The sequence below is a fragment of the Argentina silus genome (assembly GCF_951799395.1).
Source record: "Argentina silus genome assembly, chromosome: 16".
Lineage (NCBI taxonomy): Eukaryota > Metazoa > Chordata > Actinopteri > Argentiniformes > Argentinidae > Argentina > Argentina silus.
The window spans coordinates 7,059,464-7,083,700 of NC_139670.1; the positions used below are offsets into that span (position 1 = coordinate 7,059,464).

At 44.1% G+C, this 24,237-nt stretch overlaps 1 protein-coding gene across 2 annotated transcripts; it reads left to right on the top strand.

The window, feature by feature from the left end:
- Positions 1 to 230: 230 nt before the first annotated feature.
- cyth3a (cytohesin 3a) lies at positions 231 to 24,161 on the top strand. Of its 2 annotated transcripts, none has more exons than XM_083687874.1 (13): positions 231 to 307; positions 11,168 to 11,250; positions 11,675 to 11,739; positions 12,278 to 12,344; positions 12,542 to 12,660; positions 13,992 to 14,072; positions 14,398 to 14,510; positions 15,958 to 16,106; positions 16,261 to 16,372; positions 19,070 to 19,146; positions 20,113 to 20,184; positions 20,840 to 21,003; positions 23,011 to 24,161. In XM_083687874.1, the coding sequence occupies exons 3-13, from the start codon at positions 11,702 to 11,704 to the stop codon at positions 23,081 to 23,083; spliced, it is 1,065 nt and encodes a 354-aa protein (XP_083544000.1). In that variant the 5' UTR covers positions 231 to 307; positions 11,168 to 11,250; positions 11,675 to 11,701; the 3' UTR covers positions 23,084 to 24,161. The 2 variants fall into 2 exon arrangements, with proteins under 2 accessions (XP_083544000.1, XP_083543999.1); XM_083687873.1 differs by lacking the exon at positions 231 to 307 and adding an exon at positions 3,236 to 3,311.
- Positions 24,162 to 24,237: the final 76 nt, after the last annotated feature.

The window sequence follows — 24,237 nt, forward strand, 5'->3', positions numbered from 1 at the left end:
GCCTGTGTGATTGTCGACCCCGCCCTGATTAGCTTCACCTGTTCCTCATCATCCTTCCCTGTGTATTTAGTCTGTGTGTTCCCCTGTCTCTGTGCCAGTTTGTCATTGTACCTTTACGTCCCAGTGTTCTACTTGTGTTAAGTATTTCTGGTTTTTTATCTCCGTGTGTTATTTTGACTTTGCCTTTTTGCCTACACCTTATCGGATATCTGTTTTCTCTTTGAACTGAATACCTGTGTACCGAACCCTGCCTTGCCTAACCCTTATTGGATTATAGGCCCTTCGTCTGACTGACTACCTGTGAACCGTAAGTAAAGACTCATTTTTGATTCAAGATTTTTGACTGTGAGTCATGCGTTTCAGTCCTTGTCTGAGTTATTCCAGTCGTGTTACCGATGTGGAAGAGATGTGTGGCTGCATAGAGAGAGACAGCAAAGACCCACTTGTTAGTGTAGCTGCTCTCGGCATCCAGGGAATGAAGTGGATGGAGTATTATCAAATACGCTCAGCGCAGGCCAAGTTAACTCGGTCAACTCACTACCACTCCCCAGGATTGATGCCTTAATCTGGCAGACATATGCTGCCCCCAGGGTACCTGCCTCCAGAGCATTATGGAGTGCATCCATGCAAATGCTCTTTTAGCCTGTGATTGGGGACAGAGCACACACACATATTTAACACACCATATTTAGTTTTGAGGGTTTACGTGAGTGAAGGATGATGATGAGGTGTACACAAACAGGCTGATGACTTTAGGAAAGGACAGTACTTGTGGATCCTGATGAGATGCACACAGTATATTCTAGAAACAATACCAACGATGAAGAGATTGAAAGCTTTTCATTGTGTTTTATTGATTTTAAGGTATAAGCAGGCATTGTGTCTGATTGAAAGAGATTTTCTTTACCCGCCCATGGCCATTTTTGAAAGGGGAGTAAAACTAGGGAAACGGAGTCCTTTCCTGTTCTGGACCGGACATCTGCTCTCAACACAGGAAATCATACCCCAAACTGGAGGCCCCCTTTTCCCTCACAAACGCCCCACATTCTGTGTGTTAGCGTATGCTTACGTGCGAGTATGTGTGCGTGTGCATGTCTGTTATTGTGCGAGAGGGTCTACAGGAATCGTCTCAGACTCTAAAAAAGGATCCAAGATAAGAGAAGAAGAGATGGTTTGAATATAACTGTGTGTGAATCCTACGTCTCTTCCTCTGTTCTCCCCTGATGAGTGGTCCTCAGAGTATCGTTAGAACCAGTGTTGCTCTGTTGTTTGGTGAGATAAAACAGATGTCACAGTGTGAGTGGAGGAAGACGAGGGGGAGTAAAAGACTGTCAAGGGTCATTTTTATTTAGAATTTAGTGTTGAATAAAGGCTGTATTGGTCTCACGATAGCAACCTACAGTATATTCTAAACTCTGTCACAATTCCTGGATTTCCCCTCAAGTTTCTTGGTAATAATGCATGAAGTCCACACTGCTAGGGAAGGTCTCCGAAGACATATGAAGAGGACTTTATGGGACCATATTGCAATCGAGCTACAACCATCAACACTCAAAACAGCTGAGGAATCTTTATATGTTTACCCCTGCGGCATTTGAGGAAAATAATCTCAGATTATTCATTTTCTGTTCTAGGAAGTGGTTGATATAAATGTGATTTAAGACAACAGAGTTGCATCTTAATAATCGTGTGTGTGTGTGTGTGTGTGTGTGTGTGTGTGTGTGTGTGTGTGTGTGTGTGTGTGTGTGTGTGTGTGTGTGTGTGTGTGTGTGTGTGTGTGTGTGTGTGTGTGTGTGTGTGTGTGTGTGTGTGTGTGTGTGTGTGTGTGTGTGTGTGTGTGTGTGTGTGTGTGTGTGTGTGTGTGATGATCTGTGTGATACTGCAGTGTGTATATCAGATTAAGTATGGACGCTAATGATCTTATGTGCCTATTCAATGTGTATGGTTATTATAATAATGACACACTGTACATTTCCCTTATGTCTACAATAAGGTTGTTCAGTAAGAGAGAGGTCAATCAATACCCTTTGAATCCTTGTTATACTGTGATGTAATTCTTTGATTCACTGTCAGAGGGCCGTGGCGATTTAAACATGGAAATGATGTGAAGGGTGTGGTGAGTTGAGGTCAGTTTCCCATCATTGTTGCGCAACTCTTCAGCTATCCAAGGAGAGGGAGGGATCCTGAAGTATTCCACACAGCATGATTCAGGGAATGTCCCTGAAATCGGTTGGTTTTCCAAGGGGGTCTTTCACAGACATCCGTATGCTGTCTCTCGTCCGCTCTGTTGTCCCCCACCTTACCACCCACTTCACTCTGGTCATCCACAAGAGAAAAGCCATACAACTACGCCCCAAACTCACTGAAGGGATCGAGGCTCCAAGATCTGACGCAAGAATGACCGGATGGACAGATGGTCTGTTTCCTTTACGGGAACTATAGCCCACCCTCCTCCGCTGTACAATGGAACTCCTGACCTGTCGGGACCAGTGACCAGTGGGTGATACCTGCAAGGTTGTGTGAGTCACACACGTCGGAATCCATTGAAGTCACCACTAGGTCGAGGCGTGGCTGGGTTGGGATTGTCCGGGAGGAACTTACTTCCTGGGGCTCCTGTATGACGTGTTTGAGGATGTGATCATGTGCTGTGTTTAGCCCTGTTTGATTTCTGTGATGTCACTCTTGAGATGGACACACACTCCCTCCCCATAGAAATAATTGAAATAAATTTGATCCAGAGGTCCAACGCATAACATAACAGCAATTAAAAGCACAAATATAGTCTAATGTTACCTCACACATGAAACTAGTGCACTTCTTCTTATTGAAGACGTGTAGAGGTAGGTGCGGGCGAGTAGGCTATTCCGGCCACTTGGAAATAATGAAACACTGTATCTGAGCTGTCTGTCGACTGGGGCGGAGCTAAGAGATGACGTATGTTAAGCGTTGCTATCACAGTGTAGCGAATGCGGTCTGTCCAGTGAAGAGACAGCATACGGGGATGGCAGTGACAGAATAGTCGCTATTCACACCGGATAAAACATATTCCATTCTGTTGTCCTTTATTCGCATTTATTTGAAATACATGGATAACGGTAATTTAAAACGACCTTTCTCGTGATATGCATTTCTGATACATGCCTGGTGTTACATTTCGACTGTGCACAGCATACCTCTCTGTGAGCCGTCAGTTTATAATCTGCCGTTCATAACCATTGAATAAAACATATTGATTTTGAGATTTAAAAGTGACCCACCGATTTTTGGACTGCCGCGTCATTGCATTCAAGATATGGATGAAGACAATCAAGGTAAGACGCCCGATTTATTCACTGTCTCTCTTCCATCATTTGCTGTAGCATACAGTAGCCTAGTGTGGATGGACTGATGCGCCGTAAAACAGGAGTCAATGGGCACAGCTGCCACTGCATGCATGTCTGGATGATTTAGCGTGATAGTATTTTTTTCTTCCAAGAAAATACATTATAAAGCTATGTCTTTTGTCAACTGTTGGTTGTCATCACGGGGTATCTTGAGAATGGTTTTGCCCATAGGCTAATCATGTGGGACAATAATTGATTATTTCCCCTCATATAATAGTGTAAATAATAGATGGTTTCCCCTCAAATAAGACTGTGTGTATCTTTTGGACTGCATAAAAAATCCACAATGAAATGACTTGCGTGTTCGCCAAAATTCCTCTGTTTGATGCTGCGCTGAGACGCTTTGAAGTTTGCGCTGGGTTTAACGCTTCTTCCCAGTATCAAGTAGTCCTATTTAAACGGCTGCTCAAGGCCCTAAACTGGTGAAATTGATAAGATAACGGCCCTATTCTAAAGGAAAGCCGACTTCGTTTGGAACGCTCTCTGAGGAACCGCATTCAGATACAGCAGAGAGCGCTTGATCCAAATTGTGGTTCGCATGCTGCTATGGTATCCAGTGGCGCTTGCATGATAACACACACACACCACCACCACCACAGAGAATAATCTTCCAACCCAAGGCAGGGGGTGAAAACCATGCAAACAAATACCTTTACAACCCGGATAACCATTCGTCAGTTCAACTGTGAAAGATTACCAGACGCTGGGAGAGCAGGACCATCTCACCACAGCTTACCCTGGACCATCCTGTTGAATTAACCCCTTTCATGCTCTAACCACATTTGCCCATGGTTAAATGAAGGTTGTGTCTCTGTCGTTCATTAAATGTCAGTAAAGCTGAGTGCGGGCAAAATGCTCACTTACACACTGGCTCAAACGTTGATTTAAATCCTATAGGTTGAGGAGAATTCACTGTGTCTTTGGAGTCAAATCATACCCTGTGACTAAACCTCAGAGAAGGCTTCTTGGTACCATTATTGGAGGGTCTATTTCTAATAAACATGATCATGTTTTGTTAACAGTTTGCTGTGCAAATATATATGAAAGCGCAGAGTTGGAGTTAGACACTGGCCACTGGCTCATGTGACTGAATGTCAGAGCACACAGGCATGAGGTCCTGCGATCCAACTGGAAAGATATGATAAGTGCATGGAAAGATCTGCGTGTATGGCGTGAATTATTAATAACACCCCATACATTTAAAACAGACAGGCAGACAGACAGATAGAGACACACACACACAAAACCTCCCTTCTAGTCGCTTAAAGCAGGCAGCAGCACTAGTTAGCTAGTTATTTCCCCAAGCCCTTCAACTCAGATCAGATCAGAGCAGTGTAATACAACATAATGTGTCAGGCAGGCTCTGTACAGTATGTGCAGCATATGGTCATAGTTGGACCATCATTTGTTCTGCATCAGTATGACCGCTTGTAAACAGCAGGGAAAAGGCCAACAAAATGGCCATGCTATAGGATAAGATCATGTTCTACTGGGCAGTTGGTGAGCATGCTACTTCTCATGCATAATGGAACACAATGCTCAAGCAGTGTCAAAGCAACTCACGGCAGTGAGTATGGTATGGAATTCATTAACGCATGTTTACAACATTTATAGTTTGGGTTGGTCTCTCTTATGTGTTGTTTACATGCCACGATGGAGACGTCTGCCTGCGTGTTGTATAAAGCACTAGTCTTTAAATCTGAAATGTTTTTATTGCACCAAGTGTGTATTTATAGAATCATTTTGTAGTTAGACTGGAAGAGTGAAAGCAGAAGTGGAAAGAACACCGTACAACTTGGCCAGCAGCACTCTGATGCTGGTTGTGTTTTCAAAGACTAGATCTCCTCTAATTTATTTTCTAACATTTCAGCTTTGCCCTCATCAGGGGGATAGAATGAGAGTGTAGCGTATAAATGGATGTTTTTAAGTGCTTTGGGACTTGCCAATATTGCTTATGTCATGATCCTGATAACCTCCCTGACCTCCTCTTTCACTCAACACACTTTTCTCTATCTGACCGTGGGAAACGCCAAATGGGAACCCCCTTTCCTTCCATTCTCTTTGGGTTCTAAGTGTGTGTGTGTGTGTGCGTGTGTGCATGCGTGTTTGCGTGTTTGCAGAGTTATCTGTCAATAGGCATATTTCTTATCATAAACTGGCACCTTGGCAGTGCTGCTTGTTACAATTACGTGCTAATGAATTCCTTTTCAATAGATACTTTTAGTCTTTGTGGTTTTTTGTTTTTTTTTGCAATCATCATCAAGTTCATTGTCTTGGGGAATACAATAAGACTTACATGTCCTAGCCTCTGAGGACATGGAAACATACATGTTATTTTATGGCGTTCATCAAGACATTAGTGGTTGTCTCAGTCTACAGGTTTGGTGAGACAGAGTTTGGTCATAGTTGGGCGGCATCTTTGTTGTGGTTGTAGGGTGGGGGTGTGGGAGGGCATTAGGGAGTCATTACTGGTTTGCTGTCGGCTCTCTGCGGCTGCTTTGTAGCTTCAGCTCACACACTCGGGCTGCTGGCTGGCACACAGCATGTGGTCTAGACTTACACTCTGCCTTTTTGGTTCAAGACAAGTCGACTCATAGATGTTGTTCAGAGAGGGACAAACGGTGGATCACATGCTGCTATGGTATCCAGCGCCACAGACACACACGCACACGCACACGCACACTCACATATACAGGAGGGAAAGGGAATTGTGTCAGATCTTTTGTTTCTTCTGCTCTGTTCTGTACCGCTTATTAGTCTCTGCTGTACATTTTTTGTTCATTTTACAATTAACCCCCAAAACAAGGATTTGATGTGAAAAAAATGACAGTGTACGCTGGTAACATTTCCATTCCTACAGCCTCTACGTCCCCTTTATGGGGCCCCCTACCATGTTGCGTCATTCAAGAGCTTAACAGGAGATTTAGGGAAAAATTCAGTTCATTTTGCCTGTTAGGATTATAAGTTTATACTGGAGTGTTTTGTGGGACAACAATGGAAGATTAGAGACACTGCTGCAGGGCCAGAGCATGACTGACAGACTTGGCCTGTCTTCAGGAGGGATTGAGAAGGACCGCGGCTTTGTGGAGTCTGGAGGGAAACACTGCATATGGGATTGATTATGGGGAATGTTGGGGATGGGGGCGGGGGGGGGGGGTAGCACTGTTGTCGTATGACTGCCCTCCAGTCCATTCCAGAGTACATTTCTGTTGTTTCAGATGCAGTTGTTATACATTGTTTCTGAGTTATTAAACAAAGAAGAATGAGACAGGGAGTTCTGTGGGAGGGAAAGAGGAAGATACGTACAGCAGACAGAGAGTGAAAGAAAGAGATGCAGTGGGGCAGAGAGAGGGGAGGAAAGAGAAGGGGAGAGAGAGAGAAAATGAAAGAGAGAGAGAGAGAGAGAGAGAGACTATACTTCCCTTGAATAATATGCACCTAATGTTCAATAGAAGGAGAACTAAATGAAAGCAGATCCTGACCAACTACACAAGCATTAAGGGGACACTGAGAAGCTTGAGGCTACAGTGGTTGTGTTTCTTGGCCAGGCTTGGTAAGTGGCTGGTCTCTGCAGCTCTCGGCCCTGTGGTGAGAAGAATGTAGAACTGGACAACATGCCTCATGTTCTCGTTCTCACCTCCTCAGCATGAGCAGCCAGTCTGAATGAGAAGCCCTGCGCAGAGCTGCAGTACACACAATACAACACATCTACACAGCATACAGACTTCAGTCAACTTTGCTGACTTTCCATCACTGTGAACGAGCTGGAAAAGTCTCTCTTGTCTAGTCTAGTCTGTGATGGTTCAAGTCAGTCAGCCAAAGATAGTGTTGTTCCAGGCAGACAACTATTAACATCCAGGACCTCCAGGCAAGAACAGCGAGGCATGGGGCTTCTTCACAGCAGAGCCTCTGATTATAAGTGGGTGCCAGAAACAGCATCAATCTCATTCCAAGGTTTATCAAATCTGCAGATTATGGATGCTTTGGCCCGGGCATATGACAATGAATATTGACCTTGCTGAGAAGCACATCAAATCAAATATTGTCACAGTAATGATACTGGGCAGATGTTAGGTATAAGGACAGCATGTACAGTACAGACCACCCGGACCCCTTCTTAGCAGGGGTCCCTCTCCAAAACAGCAGATTAACCACAGCAATCAGTGTATGTCAGTTTAACCCAGTCATGGATTTCTCTTGACCTACAGTGGTAGTTAAGACTCAAGATATTACCCCCAAAATATTCACTCTCACACGAGGACATGAGATATTACCGGAACCTAATGGAATAGGGATCTTAGACGAATAAACACACACACACACACACACACACACACACACACACGCATACTCATAACCTCTGACTCTAACAGTGCCCTACTAATCATTCCCTACATTCTGCCGTCTTGACAAACTGCCAGGACACATCTCCAGATAACTAAACCAGAATACAGCAGCTGCTGCTGCTGCTGCTGCTCCATGTTGTCACTCACTGCTGTGCCAAAGTAGGTTAGAGGAGAGAGTGGCTGGACAGTGGGAACATCTGTGTGATACTGTATACTGTACATCACACTTCGTAGTCCCATAGCCAGATTGGGTTTAAGAGCTGTGGGGGGATGTTGTCGAGATTAAAACCAGCTGGCAGCACGTGGCGCGCACGCACGTGTGTGTGTGTGTGTGTGTGCCTGTTTGTGTGTGTTGCGTGTGTGTGTGTGTGTGTGTGTGTGTGTGTGTGTGTGTGTGTGTGTGTGTGTGTGTGTGTGTTGCATGTAAAAGAGGACCGTGTGGGATACAGTTAGAGGGATTGGGGGCAGCAGGCGCCAGATTAGGGGTTAGAGCCAGAGGCAGGGCTCTCAGTGACTGCCTGTGTCTCTCAGTGACTGAGTGATTGGGGTGAGAGAGTTATCTCTGTTCATGCTGCAGCATTAACAGACTATGGGGAAACTAAAAGAACCCGCGGCGATCACCAGATTTTAAACCAAGAAGTTGGCCCATCTAAGTGAGCACGGGAATTCATGAGATTCGTTGCTCTAAGACCCACTCTACTGCGCTGGCCAAACTGGAATGAATGGGGTTTTTAGTGAAGCAGGGTCACACACTCGGCCTGAAATAGGATTTTCTCTGGCCAGTCCAACAATGGCTGGAGAAGTGGACATTCATTTTTTTCGATACGAGTGCTTACAAGCAAACCATCACTATTTGTTTGAGTTTTTGTTATAAGCAAGGATATGTTTTACAAAATTCCTCAGTTGAGATACCCATGCTTTTGACCTGTTGCTCATCTTTCTCCTCGACATCTACCTGTGGTTAAATTCCCTCGGAATTAGTTCTCACCAAACAGCACTGCTACAGTCTTCTGTGTGTGTGTGAGTATGTGTGAGTATGTGTGAGTATGTGTGAGTATGTGTGAGTATGTGTGTGTGTGTGTGTGTGTGTGTGTGTGTGTGTGTGTGTGTGTGTGTGTGTGTGTGTGTGTGTGTGTGTGTGTGTGTGTGTGTGTGTGTAGCACACATGCCTGTGTGTATATGTATGCCTGTGTGTGTGTGTGTGTGTGTGTGTGTGTGTGTGTGTGTAAACAGTCTAGTTGCAGTTGGAGGCTTGAACAGTTGGTAGTTTTGGGTGTGAGGACCGTGCAGGGATTTAGTCCTAAAAGGAGATTTGAGGATTTGTTTTGGGGGGGAAATGACTGGAGCCTCAGTTCTGTGGTGCACATGTTTGGGTTTAAACCCCCTGCACCAGGCTGTGCACACACTCAACCCAGGGTGCCTTGATTCAGTGAATTTCAAGCTCAGTTAGTGGCACTCTATTGCAATTCTCAATGCTTTAAATCAGATTAACATAATATGTTGCTTACATATTTGAGAGATTTATGGGGGTAAATAACCTCTTGAATTATACTTTATATGAAAATATATGATTATCCAAGGCGTAAATATTCAGTGACCTATTTTGGGCCCATGTTGGAATCAAAGCCATGCTCACGCCAACTAAGCCATCATTATTAGCAGACAGCACTGTAGAGCCTGTACATCCACTCATACTAAAGATAACCTGTGAATAGAGACTTATCAGAGGGGGCATCTGTTTGGTCAGATCCAACATGGCTGACGTCAGCGGCTCTGCTCCCTGTTTATCTCACATAGGACTCTATCTCCGTCTGCGGACTGGAGACATGAAACTCATTTCCTGGATGAGTCAGAGGGGTCCGCAGGGGGGGGATGTGTTTGCAATCTAATTTGTGGACCCCCTGTTCCTTTTTAATGTCCACTAACACTGGACCAGATGTGTCCCATTAGGACTAATTCTAGCCCTCTCTACCTGTCACCTGCTCGAGTCCTAGATGTATAGGTCTGGTTTCTGGAGCTCTGTTTTTATAGGGTAGAGTTCAGAGCAGATGTTATGCAGGCATCAGAAGAGGGCACACACCACTTCTCATTAGATCTATGATGAATCAGATCTTGATCAACCAGATGAGTCTATCTGGATGTTCCCATTAGCTCGGCCGCATACAACCTCAGGCTGTAGAAAACCAGAGCTACAGTCCTTCTTAGCAGAATGGCATCCAATAAGCAAATTACGAAAATACGTCTGAACTGCAAATACGTCTGTAAAAAGCAATACTCTTATCTTCTGTATAACGCGTTATGACAGAAATAGACTGGCGTGGTTTTCTGGGAAATAGATTCAAGATATCCTCATGAAAAGCAGAAAATAGTTCTCAGAAATAGAAGGTTGAAATAAGAACTGTTCACTAATTTGACATATCAAAGATAACATCATGAACTTACTTTACTTCTGTACAAGAGAAACTTTTCAAATGTACAAACTGCTTTTTCATGCCAACAACATTTACAATTAGGTTGCGTAAGCAGAGAAAGGGATCCTGAGGTTAGCTGTACTAATTAATGTCTTTATTTTTGTGTTGAACCCCAGTCAGTAACATTGTGGTCCACATCCCTTCTATTGTCAGAAAGGACACTGTGGACCAGGAGGAAATCCTTGAACTGCCTGCCCTAGTGCCTGACCCCAGCACAGACCTGGTGTGACCACAGGATTACATAACTGGGTTATTACATGTACAAGTCCTCTCTATACATATAACAGGCTTCATTGTTAGTCTCAAAACCGTCCCTATCAATACTGGCCCCCTGACCGCCCCTCTCATACCAACTTAGTTGCCAGCTGCCAAATTAGTGCTGGACCCTCTTGAGCCTGGCTTCCTTATTCAGTTTTAATTGGCACGGCTTCCCTTCTGTATAAGAGAACTAAAGTGTCTGTATATGTCCAGCTTATATGTGCAGAGCTGTGACTGTGATATTAGACTTGTAATTTCCCTGCTCTATTAAGAGATTTGGCGGGTGTATCTGCCTCTTAGCCTGGTTAATGAAGCCGGATCACAGAAGCCCTCTCTGGTGGTTCCACAGAGGAAACGAGAGCGCACTGCGCTTGTGTTCATTTCACCCCGGCTCTAAGCCCCAGGGCTGTGAATCGAGGGCGAAGGTTGTGTTCATTTACCAAATTCGCCTTTAATGAAAGGAAACCTAATCTGGATTGGTTTTATTAATAGAATATTCCTTTGAGCAAAACAAGGGGGAAAAAACACTTTCGTGCTGAATAATTAAGACCCTTTGCACTTTTTCCCCCTCTTAATTAAGAGGAGTGTTTCAGCTTTGAAGTGTGTTTCTCAATCTAAACCGGGTGAAAGAAGAGTCATAGTGGCACAGCTCGTGAGATCACACAGCAACACGATTCATGGCTGATGTTCTCGCTGTCATCTCTTTCAGTACCTGAGGATCTCTCGCTGGAGGAGAGGGACGAGCTGTCGAACATACGCCGGAGGAAGAGAGAGCTGCTGGATGATATTGAGGTGCGTATCTGAACCTCCTGCCTCGGCCTGGTAGCTGGCGATGCCTTGGTGCATTGTGTTTGTGACGTGCTTCCGCTGCTTCATTTTGATGCGCCTCTTTTATCCTATGCACTGAGGTTGTTACGGTAACATTATGCAGCATAAAGTTCTGTAAATAATGCGAACTGAGAGTTCCCTCTTTCTGTTCACACTGTTTACACACACACACACACGCACACACATGCGCACGCACACACATACACACACACACACACACACACACACACACACACACACACACACACACCAACCCTCGGCCTGGGTCTGTGTTCCCTCAGTGTGACGTGAGTGTGTATGCTCTAGAGCTGTGCTGCTGATTCTCTTTAACGCTATTCTCTCAATAAAGCCCCATTCTAATCATGCTTCTCCCTTCCTTCCCTCCCAGCGTTTGAAGTTTGAGATAGCTGAAGTCATGACTGAAATTGAACAGCTAACGTGTGTAGGAGAGAGGTGAGTGAGCGGTCCCACGGCGTTTATCGGACATCACGTGAGAGAGTGTACATGTACACGTGTACTACCCTGTCACACAGACTTCTGTATTTCACTTCTCAAACAGCAGACAATGGCCTGTTCTGTAAATTAATCATAGTCGATGTACTATGATTTACCTTCTCCTCCATCACACTTCAGCCTCCATCACACTTCAGAATGGGCCTGCCCTGTTACCCATCTTCATTAGAACACTGTATTAGGGTGTCTGTATCTCTGTACAATATGTCTGCCGTCTGCCTGCAGGATTTAGGCTAATTAGATTCTGGCTAGATCTATACAGCACTGCCATCTTTGATACCATTCCTCATTCCGTTCCATGCATTACAATGAGCCTGTCCTCCGATTTCTACCTCCACTAGCCTCCCCTGATCGACATGTTTCTGAGCCATGGCTGTTATACCACCTTTAGATAGCGAAGGAAGGCAAGGAAAAGGCTTGGTTGTATTGAAGATGAACCCTCACATTTTAAATTGTTTTCCTTTCATGTTGTATATAGCAAATCATCACAGAGAAATAAACAGATTGCCATGGGGAGGAAAAAGTTCAACATGGATCCTAAAAAGGTACATTTTGTTTTAAATTCATATATATATATATATATATATATATATATATATATATATATATATATGTAAGGCCTCTTCAGTCTTTCATTTCAACTTTTGGGGGCTGTGTGACAAGCAAGACACTCAAATGAAATATTGTGCTGTTTGAATTATTTGCCCTTGATTGAGATAAACAGCCCTGTCTTGTATTTCAGGGGATCCAGTTTCTCCTGGAGAATGACCTTTTGCAGCACACTCCAGAAGACGTCTCTCAGTTCCTCTACAAGGGCGAGGGTCTGAACAAAACCGCCATCGGAGACTACTTAGGGGAGCGGTAAGCCAGGCCATCTATCAGAGTAGAGAAACAGTTTTCCCTGCTGCCCTGCTCCTGAGCCCTGACTGAGATTTATGTGTGGTGTGTGATTAGAATGTTCCCTGATTCTGAGGCCATCTCCACAGGAAATGATGGTCTGGATTTATCAATGAAAGTGGCCACCAGTTCCCTCAGAATAGAAATCACCGTGGCAACGTGGGTGTCTCCTCAATGCCACCCACATAGACACCTGAATAGCAATAAGCTCTGGTTCCCTATAACTCATAGCAGACACCGTCAGATAACAGAGGAGAGGGGTCTTGTGACTACACACGACAGCTTAAATAAAGATGATGATATCTGAAGAAAAGAGGAGGAAGTGAAATCATATGAAAAAGATGAGAAATTCAGAAATGGCCACTCTGTATTGAGATGGATGTGTGAAACAGACGTGGGAGTCAGTCATCAATATTATAAGTCTGGAGGGTAAATCAGTGAGCCTGTCCTTCAGTTCCAGGCTCTAATTCAAAGGGAATCATCAAAGAGCCAACCCACTCAATGGAATTAAACATAGGTGGAATGGCTATACTTAGCAATTAGCACTAATTGAGTTTATGCAAGGGACTAGAACCTATCATTACACGCAGTGTAATTACAGCCTTAATGGAGAAAGAGAGGGGGGAAAGAGAGAGAGGACAGACAGAGGGAGAGAGCGAAAGAGTGGGTGAGTCTTAAATAAACACATGAAACTGTTTTGTACTTGGATTCCATTATACTGTAGATACATTTCCTGGAAGGGTGGCTGTCTGAAGTTCATGAATGATACATCATACAATCAGTGTTCAGGCTCAAGAACATTGAATTAAATGTTAAATAAACAACATCAAAGGCCAGCAGACCAGGGGGCTTCAGAGATGATGTTGACTTTCTCTCAAACACCCCCATAGTGGTCAAATGAGTCCTTCTCACAAAAGGCTCAGTGTGGATTTAGTTTTCATCAATCAAATCCACTGTTGACCATGCCAAGTTTCAATAGCTGAACACCTCGAGGTATTGGGATACATTTCAATAGGCCAGCTGTTAAGATTGCTTCCAGACGTTGCAGTGCTGCTTTGTATATCAATGAAGGCCGAAAACATTTCTGGAATTCCAAGAAAAAGGCATCTGCTTGGAAAATACATTCACTATAGGAAATAATGTTTTCCTGCTCCGGGCTCAAACTGTGTGCAGCTGAGCTATTCCATTTCTCCAGGACATTTTTATATTCCCTTGATGATATTACCATTCCTTTGAAAAAATTAGAGTGAAAAAACATTTTCCTGATGGGAATACCGTTCCTTCTCTTTCTCCAGAGATGACTTTAACCTCAAGGTGCTCCAGGCTTTTGTGGAGCTTCATGAGTTTGCGGACCTCAACCTCGTCCAAGCCTTAAGGTGAGCAGCATGGTTAACTCATCTGCCAGGCCTGAAACCTGAAGCTGGTGGTTATATACTTTGTAACTGATGGAGATGTTTATGTCTATATCAAATATGGATTGACTCAAGATAGTACACTCAATAGTCAATACTGAAAAGTTTTGTGCTATCTGTGCAAATAATCAATGGCAGATATGTTTACTTATTTGGAACTGATACTGTACTTTCTGTATTAAAGAATAACATGTTCAGCTACCCGACTGTCATTAATTGCCGAAATAAATCTCTGGCTCTATCATAGTGTGTCATCATCAGATCCCCTGTCTCTTCCTCTCCGTTGTAGGCAGTTCCTGTGGAGTTTCCGTCTGCCTGGCGAGGCCCAGAAGATCGACCGTATGATGGAGGCCTTTGCGTCGCGGTACTGCGGGTGCAACCCAGGGGTCTTTCAGTCCACAGGTAAGACAGTTACCCCTTCTTACAGAGTAGAATGGTACTTAATATTTGTCTTTTTGTTCAAATAGAAGTTCTTCCTTTGCCCGGCTTCCAACCTCCTCAAACAACCCACAAACACACACACACAGATTACATATATATATATATATATATATATATATATATATATATATATATATATATATATATATATATATGTATATATATGTCAAATGTTTGGACACACCTTCTCATTCAATGGTTTTTCTTTATTTTTTTTAAATTATTTTCTACATTGTAGATTAATATTGAAGACATCAAAACTATGGAGGAACACATATGGAATTATGTAGTAAACAAAAAAGTGTTAAACAAACCAGAATATGTTTTATATTTTAGATTCTTCAAAGTAGCCACCTTTTGCTTTGGATGACAGCTTTGCACACTCTTGGCAAGGTGTGTCCAAACTTTTGACTGGTACTGTATATATATATATATATATATATATATATATAGATAGATAGATAGATATAGATATATAAACATGCATTACTCAGGTGATATTGGAGGAAACATCTTAACCCTATGCAATCCACAGCAATTTACTTATAAAGGGCTCATTATAAAAGGTTTAGAAATTATTTAGAACTAGTTTATAATCTAGTAATCATTTGTTTATGAATATTTTATAAACCATTAACAAGCAGGTATAGCTCATTAGTCCAGATTGTTCGATAACCACTTGGTGCTCGCCAAATAATGTAAGCTGTGAGCTTAAGGTAAAGTGTTACCAGCATTAGACTGTGGACTGTGAGTCATTCAGATTCAGGAAAAAAAAAAGTTATTGTTCCGTTGCTGTGCAATTTGTTTACAGCAGAATAAAAACAACAGCCAGACAATAAACAAGTAACAGGAAAACCGAAAGAAAAAACATGTGAATCAGTGAATCAGTGCATTGTACAGAGAACTCTCCTCTGAGCAGAGCAGACAATCTGCTGTGTTCAGGGTTGAACAGTACCAGAGGAACATTGGGGGGCTCTGTAGTCCAGCAGACAATACCATCTACCACCATGGACAGAAGTGTGTCAGGAGCAGACAGAGTGGGATGATTAATTTACAGACAAGGACTAGTGTGTGACATGGCCACGGCATTAATACACTAACACTGGGATAGACTCTGTTTTTTCAGGTTTTTCCTGAAAAGCTCTCCTGTCTCAGGGCTTCCGTGCCCATTGATCCATTAACTCAATATACCAGTGTCAGGGATTAATTGTTACACCTCTAAAAGGAGAAGGATGTTCAGAGATCGAAACAGCTTCATATTCCTATTTATGTTATTTTATACTTGGTATGACACAGGTCAGTCACTTGTGTCGTTCCTTGGTAAAACTCAGCGAAAGGCATTGAGATATTAGTATTGTCCCTGAAGGGAGTATTCATTTACCGTATCTGTTCCCTCCGTGCTCTGCAGACACCTGCTACGTCCTGTCCTTCGCCATCATCATGCTGAACACCAGCCTGCACAACCCCAACGTCCGAGACAAGCCCCCCGTGGAGCGCTTCATCTCCATGAACAGGGGCATCAACGAGGGGGGGGACCTTCCAGAGGAGCTGCTCAGGGTAAGACCTGCGCCCCCCGCCCCCCGGGGTTTGTGTCCTGATTGTCTCAGATAACCTCCTTTCTTCATCTCCTTGTCTCCATCAACTTTTAAGCAACATTTTTATTTTTTTGGGGGGGGTGACTCAACATATTTTTTGGTTTTGTCTTCTACAGAATTTATATGACAGCATCAAAAACGAGCCTTTTAAAATCCCAGAGGATGACGGAAATGATTTGACACACACATTCTTCAACCCTGACAGAGAAGGATGGCTACTGAAGCTAGGTGAGTGAAAAATGGGCTGGAACCATCTTTGTGCACCAAAACATTGATGAATATCTGTCATTCAATAGTTTCAGGGTAGATGGATATGACCTCAGGATATGATCAAATGATGTTAGCAATGTAGAAGCACTCTTGATTTGTCCTTGTCATGTACTATATAATAATATATGCCATTTAGCTGACACTTTTATCCAAAGCGACTTACATTGCAGTGAGTGCATACATTTCAGTATATATGGTCCCAGCAGGAATCAAACCCACAACCTAAAAGTTGTTAGCGCCATGCTCTACCAACTGAGCCACAGAGGACCACACATGTTGTGTTTGTGTGTCATGTGTTGTGTTTCTGCACAGTCTTGTCCTTCTCTTTCACCCTAAGCATGGTCTGTGAATATGCATTTCCTTTCTCTACTGTGTTGTTTTATGTGCTGGCTGTGTCTTTTGTGATTGGTGGATTTTTTTGTAAACGTGCCCTCTTGTTTTTTATTCCTCACACACTTTGACCTCTCACCTCTCACCTTTCTGTTCTGTACTGTGACTGGCTGTTTCTACTTACTCTGCTCTAGGAGGTAGGTACCCCTCCTCCGCCCCAGCCCTAACCTCCTTCGCTGCCCCCACCTTTGCTTCACCTCATCCTTACGTCCCATGCCAACATGGGCTGTTAACTCTTATCTTACTAAGCAGGGCTTAGCTTAGCTATCTTGCTTTCGCCCTCCATTTAATTGCTTGTTTGTTACATAGACATTTGTGGAGCAGTGTCAGAGAGTTATGGTAGTTAGGGTGAAGGGGTTATCTGCCTCGATAGCTGCACTTGAATGGCTTCTCTGATCTTTATTTTTTTTTTTACGTCGGATGACATTCCTCATGCGACTATGTGTGCTATGTGTCTTGTGCATCTCAAACGGCACCCTGTTCTCCATTTAGGGCACTACATTACATCTGCCCAGAGCAAAGCACTGGGTGGCATTTGAGATTGGCACTCTTATGTCACACAGCTCATGTTTATTTAGTCAAGAAGACATGCTATCTGGCTGTTAGAGAACGGGTGCTTTGCTTCCATTTAGGCGCTAGGTTTGCGCTGCGAGAATGTGAATGCGCTGATCTAGTGGGTGAACTGAAGGCTTAATTTTGCTGCCCTTCCCCTGAAGGCCTGAAAACCTCCTGCTGATTCTCCTGCTGCTTCCTCCTCTCCCACTTGGGATCCCCCTCTCTTTCCATCCCACTGGTTACGCTTGCCAAATCATTTTAGGTCCAGTTTTCCCCTTGTGCATTACATGCTAATTTTAGCCCCATTGGAGCTGCCCAGAATGGAGGAATGATGTGCTTTTTACGAGGTTGTTAAATGAGTCATTACGCTGGCCTGTCAAGTAGTTAAGTGTAACTGACTGCACCAAGGCTGGAGCTCCACTCTGTCCCTGTGTGTACGGCCTTGCTCGCTCTGCTAGAACTCACTGTGCCAGAATCCACCGACCAACCGCGGACAAGGAACTACAGCACACCTCTTTTAGCGTTCACACCACAGATTTACATTTGCTTTTAGTTCAGCAGACGCCCTTATCCACAGTGACTTACTTATCAAACTACGGCCACGGCCTACAAACACAGATAGCTGTACAGCAGCATAAATGCATAAATAAGTGTCATGTGTTGATATGCAGGGAAACATATGACCGATCATGCTGTCTGGGGTGGGCTATGTGGTGGCATTAGAACAGAGCTATCTCAACAGCAGAAACCCAGTTATCCCTGCATGGGCCTGCTCTGACTGACAGACTGACTGCTAGCCTGACATCTGTGCTCAGATGCATATTAATTATTACAGTAAGGGGCTTCCATATGCAAGTTCTAAAATGTCAGCATCTTCTAACAATGTGAAGACAATACGTTGTTCGATAGCCTCAGTTGCACACTACACATTCATCCAATGTATTAGATGTAATTACATGGATTATTGGCTGCTTGCATCATTGTGGTTTAATTAACTGTCTTGAATAATCCGGATAATCTGGACAACTGTGAGCATAATCTATTTATCTGCTGACGGAGCTTCAACTCTACTCAAGGAGAGTTACAGGAACTACATATCCTAAGGAGATTTATTATTAAGATGAAAAATTGCAAAATGCAACCTGTGAAATCTTGCATCTAGTTGTTCATTCAGCTCCTCACCCCTCTCTGGGGTAAACAACTCATTGCAGCAAATGCTTGAACAACTCTACTTTGGTTGTACTGTTCTGGAATAAGAAATGTGTCTTTTTAATGCAGTGGGCCGAGTACTCCCTCTGAATGACTTACCACCCCTGACTATGTTCTGGTCTGAACAAACCCATGCTGTCACACGTGAAAGGCTGCATTTCTGGGATTTCTTCCCAAATTGAACCCACATTTGACTGTTTTCACAAGGAATAGCTCCTTACTTCCGAAGGCCTCTCTCGGGAGGGGGAGGGGGAGGGGAGGCTGGAGGGAATATTCAACCCCTGATTGAATCAGCTTAATGGGTGGACTGATTATCAGGAGCAGATGTGGCACGTGGAGGGAGACTCCTGAGGGCTGGGTCGGCTGGCCTGTCTGTAGGAAAGACAAACAGCATCACCCCATTGGCTTAGGATAGAGCTCCGCATGGCTTTGCCATTTCCTGTGCTCGCCGTGAGGTTGTTATTTCGTTGTTAACCAAGATGTTGTTATCTCTCTCTACAGGTGGACGAGTTAAGACCTGGAAGAGAAGGTGGTTCATATTGACGGACAACTGCCTGTATTACTTTGAGTACACAACAGTAAGTCAAGTGTTGCTGTCGTTGCTGTGGGAGAGCTTCAGAGAACTGTCTTTGTATACCGAGAGGAGGAGTGACAAAAGGGGGTAGACTGACTGAAGGACAGACAGACAAACAGCCACACACACACACACACACACACACACACACACAGATAGAGAGAGACAGACAAACATGGAGACAGAGAGAGCACGGTCTTTGTCTGGACCCACAGCTATAACCCAGTCTTTAACAGATGCATCCCTTTGACCTAAATGAACCCCCATCCAGCAATTAACACGATGCATGGGAAACCTCTGGGAGGTCTGACTACAACACATCTGGCAGGGCTAAGCCCACCCCTCCCCCATACCCCTACCCCCACTACTAAGAGCCCAGCCCTCCAACTGAAAAGCTCACAGACCCCAGACCCCCCTCTTCACGGCTAACTCACACATGCATGCATGCATGCACATACATGCACACACACACACATACAGACCCTCCCCCCCCATTCCCAAATGCAACTGCTGAGACCCTAGCCACACACCCCCTCAACCCCAAGGCTGAGCCCCCAGTCACCAGGCGGCGGCGCCCCCCCCCCCCCCCCCCCCCACCCCCCCCTGCTGTGTTGTTCACTCATTAAGAGTAAGACTGGAGAATGCAGGGGGCTATTCCTCAAGGTCTCAGCCCCCAGACTGCTGGCCTGGCCCCCCATGCAGACACAATAGCAGCCCACTGTAGGATCGGGTTACCTCTCCCATTGGTACTGCAGTCTGTGTGACCTCCATGAATAGCAACCTCTACTGTAAGTGTGTAGTGGGGTAGTTGGGCTTTCATGATCATCATAGATGCTTGTTTTATCCACTGGCTGTTGATATCGTTTCAAGCTGTTGTTTCAAAGTAAATGTTTATATATGGGAACAATTGCATTATGTAGATTATTATATGCTGCATATTGAATATGTTGAATGTTCTGTGTTTCTGCAGGATAAGGAGCCTCGTGGGATCATTCCACTGGAGAACCTCAGTATCAGAGAGGTGGACGAGCCCAGGAAACCTGTAAGCACCTCAACTATCCTACTCCTCTCATTACTCCTCTTCACTTCTCTACTCTTACTTTACTCTTCTCTACGCTCTCTCTCTCTCTCTCTCTCTCTCTCTCTCTCTGTCTCTCTCTGTCTCTCTCTCTCTCTCTCTCTCTCTCTTCAACTCTACTCTCTCTTCAACTCTACTCTCTCTGTCTCTCTCTCTCTCTCTCTCTCTCTCTTCAACTCTACTCTCTCTTCAACTCTACTCTCTCTGTCTCTCTCTCTCTCCTCTCTCTCTCTTCAACTCTACTCTCTCTCTCTCTCTTCAACTCTACTCTCTCTCTCTCTCTCTCTGTCTCTCTCTCTCTCTCTCTCTCTCTCTCTCTGTCTCTCTCTGTCTCTCTCTCTCTCTTCAACTCTACTCTCTCTTCAACTCTACTCTCTCTCTCTCTCTCTCTCTCTTCAACTCTACTCTCTTTCTCTCTCTTCATCTCTCCTCTCTCACTTTCCCACCACTCCCTCTCTGTTGTTTCACACCAACAGCTCTGCTATCTCTTTTCTCTGACTCCTTTCTCTCTCTCCCTTTCATGTAACACTTTTTTTGTGAGACTTACATTTTTTTGGGGATACAGTCAGAAACATTGTGATGACGTTAACCATGGTAACTGCTGTAACCCCCCCTCCAGAACTGTTTTGAGCTATACAACCCCAACCACAAAGGCCACAAGGGTCAGCTGATCAAGGCCTGCAAGACTGAGGCGGACGGGCGGGTTGTCGAGGGCAACCATCTGGTGTACAGGATATCAGCGCCCACGCCTGAGGAGAAGGAGGAGTGGATCAAATCCATCAAGTAAGAACCCAATACAGGCTCCTCCTCCATGTCCTCTCTCTCATACTCCACTCAGATTTCACTCCACCCCTGTGTTCCCATTTGTGAACTTCTCCTGTATGACCTTGACTGTGAAGGCTTCACACACACACAGACAAACACACACAGGCACGCGCACATACACACACACGCACACACACGCATGCACACACACACACACACACACACATGACTGAGAGACTCACTTTCTCACACTGTTTGACAGATAAGACTGTGGACTCTGAGCTGATCTGAGCTCTCTGGAGATTAAATGGGTTTCCGTTTGATAAGGCACTGTTGATTATTCAAGACAGCAGAGACAGAACATACCCGCACAGATACAGACACACCCGCACAGATACAGACACACACACACACACACACACACACACACACACACACACACTTACTCTCTCTCTGTCTGATGCTCAGAATTGATTTCTCTGTATGTTTTCACCCATTCTGCCCACTATTTATCATACCCAAATGCTGTCTTGTTAAGGAGAGGAAAAATCATAAGTGCTCTAGAAAATTGGACCAAGAGAGTAATTGACCAAAGCTCTGGTTAGCATCCACTCTGCTTGGCTTCTCTGGATAATTCACTGATCAATATTGGGGGACAAAATCATATTACGGTATATGGCTGTAATTTCATGCATAAGGATATAGGAATTCCATTAGCATTGACAGATGTGTTTCCATTAAAGTGAGAAGGATGCATCTGCTGCTGTCTGTATAACCCTGCTAGAAATCTTGTTTGAATGTGGCTGCATCATGTACAGATAACAAGATGTGAAAGGAGACTTGATAATATGTTTCCTTTGCCACTTCGAATAACTTGATACAGTCAGTTGGAGGAGATTTAGAGATTTACAGTTTGTATCTTTAAGATGAGAGTGGATAAATAGGTACCACTAATGTATGAATTCTAGTGAATACTAGCTCTAAAAAAACATAGCTTAAAAAACCCCTCTCTTCACTGTGTTTGTCTAGCTGTGGGACTGTGTACTTTGTATGCCCCAGCCGATGCTTACTAAGTCTCTGTCCCCTGACTCAGCTGTAGGGGTGGTGGTAGTCTCTCCTGTGGTCAGCATCAGAGCACACACACACACACACACACACACACACACACACACACACACAGTTTGTTGAGGAATTTCTGTCCCCTGACTCAGTAGTCTATAATTGTGGATGTCCCCACTGTAGTCAGCATGCAGGCGCACACACACACACACACACACACACACACACACACACACACAGACAGGCTGTTTGTGGAGGAACAGCCATCTCAGCATGTCCTGTGTTCCTGCTGCCGGGAAAGCAGCAGCATATTACTCAGCCTTATTACCGTCCCATAGGAGTGTGTGTGTGTGAGTGTGTGAGTGTGTGAGTGTGTGAGTGAGTGTGAGTGTGAGTGTGTGAGTGTGAGTGTGAGTGTGAGTGTGAGTGTGAGTGTGAGTGTGAGTGTGAGTGTGTGTGTGTGTGAGAACACAGCCCCCCTCCAACAGAACATGAGGCTTTCTCACAGTAATGATAGACCTTCGCTGCTCCTCTCAATTCTCCTAGGGAATATGGGGGTGTACAGACAGTCTGCTCATACGTGCTTTAGAACAAGCTCAGTTCGTCAAGAAAGAGCGTTCATCGTCAGCTCTGTTGCTGTGGGACATTCCTTCACAATGTAGGCTATAGGTGAACAAATATGAAACCAAGGAGGCTTGTTTTCTTTGTTAAATTGTTTAATCTTGAACAAGGTGTGACTATGAACAAGTCTCAAGAGTTGCAACGTATGAGAATATGAACTTGAATTTGACATAGTATGATAAAGCTTTGTGAAACATCATAATGGAAATTGAGTGAAGGTATATTCAGCATAAATAACAATCACTCTAGTTCATGTCCTTTTGTGTTAAAAAAACCCAACAACATTAGTGATGAATATTTCATGTCTCTTAATCCATCCCTCCTCTCTCCTCCCTCCTTCCACAGAGCTAGCATCAGCAGAGATCCTTTCTATGACATGCTCGCCACGAGGAAGAGGAGGATAGCCAATAAGAAGTGAGGGCCAGCCACATCAACCCCACCAGTGTCACCAGCAAAGCCCTCCCCCGTCTGTCCATGGGGGCCATCACTCTCAGCCTGGGGAACGGGAGGCAGGAGTGGAGGGACCACAACAAGAAATCAAGATGCAATGGGGAGTCCACTTGGATGCAACACCTCCTCTCCATGCTGGATCATCACAATGGACAAAAGAGACTTGAGTGGGCAACAGTCTTTTCATCTTGGTCATCCAGTGTGCTGTAGTTTTTCCCTCTGCAGTTTGTTTTTGGGTAAATTGTATTTGTTTATGCACAACTGTAAATTCTATAAATTGTGTAGAAATAGAAACTACAGTGTGTGTATGGTCAAAGGAAACAGTAATGGTCAACAAATGACTTCAAGGACAGTGCAGTATGTATGACAGAATAGTTTCTGACAGGGGATGACAAATGTGCGTGTGTGAGTACACATCCCTATACACACAACTGGACATTTTCCCAGCCATCGAAGCAGACTCTGTTGCAGAGAGCATTGGTGACAAAAGCCGTAGCTATTACCACATCGCCCTCTAGTGGGTAAATGGAGAACTTACTCTTAAATGGGGCTCACCAAAATGATGCTGGCTAACAATACATCAACATGCATATATTCTGATTATAACACATGTTGTGTGGAGAGACCTCTAGATTTATCTCGGTCTTTAACTCTAGATATATCAACTCACTTGTGTCACGTGACCCTGTCTCTCTCTGAAAGGACTCAATGTAGAGAATCAACCTGATTGATGAATTAATATCTTGTGGATCTGCAGACACTCTCATACCTCCTTTGATGTCAGTCGTTTGCAAACATAAATGTTGTTGTGTCGGAATTTAGAGTAAAAAGAACCACAGTTGTGAATCAGCTGGTCTGATTTATCCCCCACAATGACAGTGATGCAAACAACAATGTTGAATTTTTATTTTCCATTCCTCCGTGTCTAAGAGTGGGTACCCCACTAGTGAGTGGCCGGGTCATAAGGAATTCTTGAAGGAGTTCTGACAGTGAGGAGGTTTCTGTGGTCTGACTTAGAGCTATATGAACACATTAACTGTCATCAATGTGAGAAGTTACTCAAAGCTAGTTTATGTACTGAAGGTATAATTGGTTGCTTCTTTTACATATTTATTTTCTCTA

Coding starts and splice junctions, on each gene's coding strand:
- cyth3a (XM_083687873.1), top strand. Junction 11,251..11,674: donor AGCTGCTGGATGATATTGAG/GTGCGTATCTGA, acceptor CTTCCCTCCCAG/CGTTTGAAGTTTGAGATAGC. Junction 14,511..15,957: donor AGGGGTCTTTCAGTCCACAG/GTAAGACAGTTA, acceptor CGTGCTCTGCAG/ACACCTGCTACGTCCTGTCC.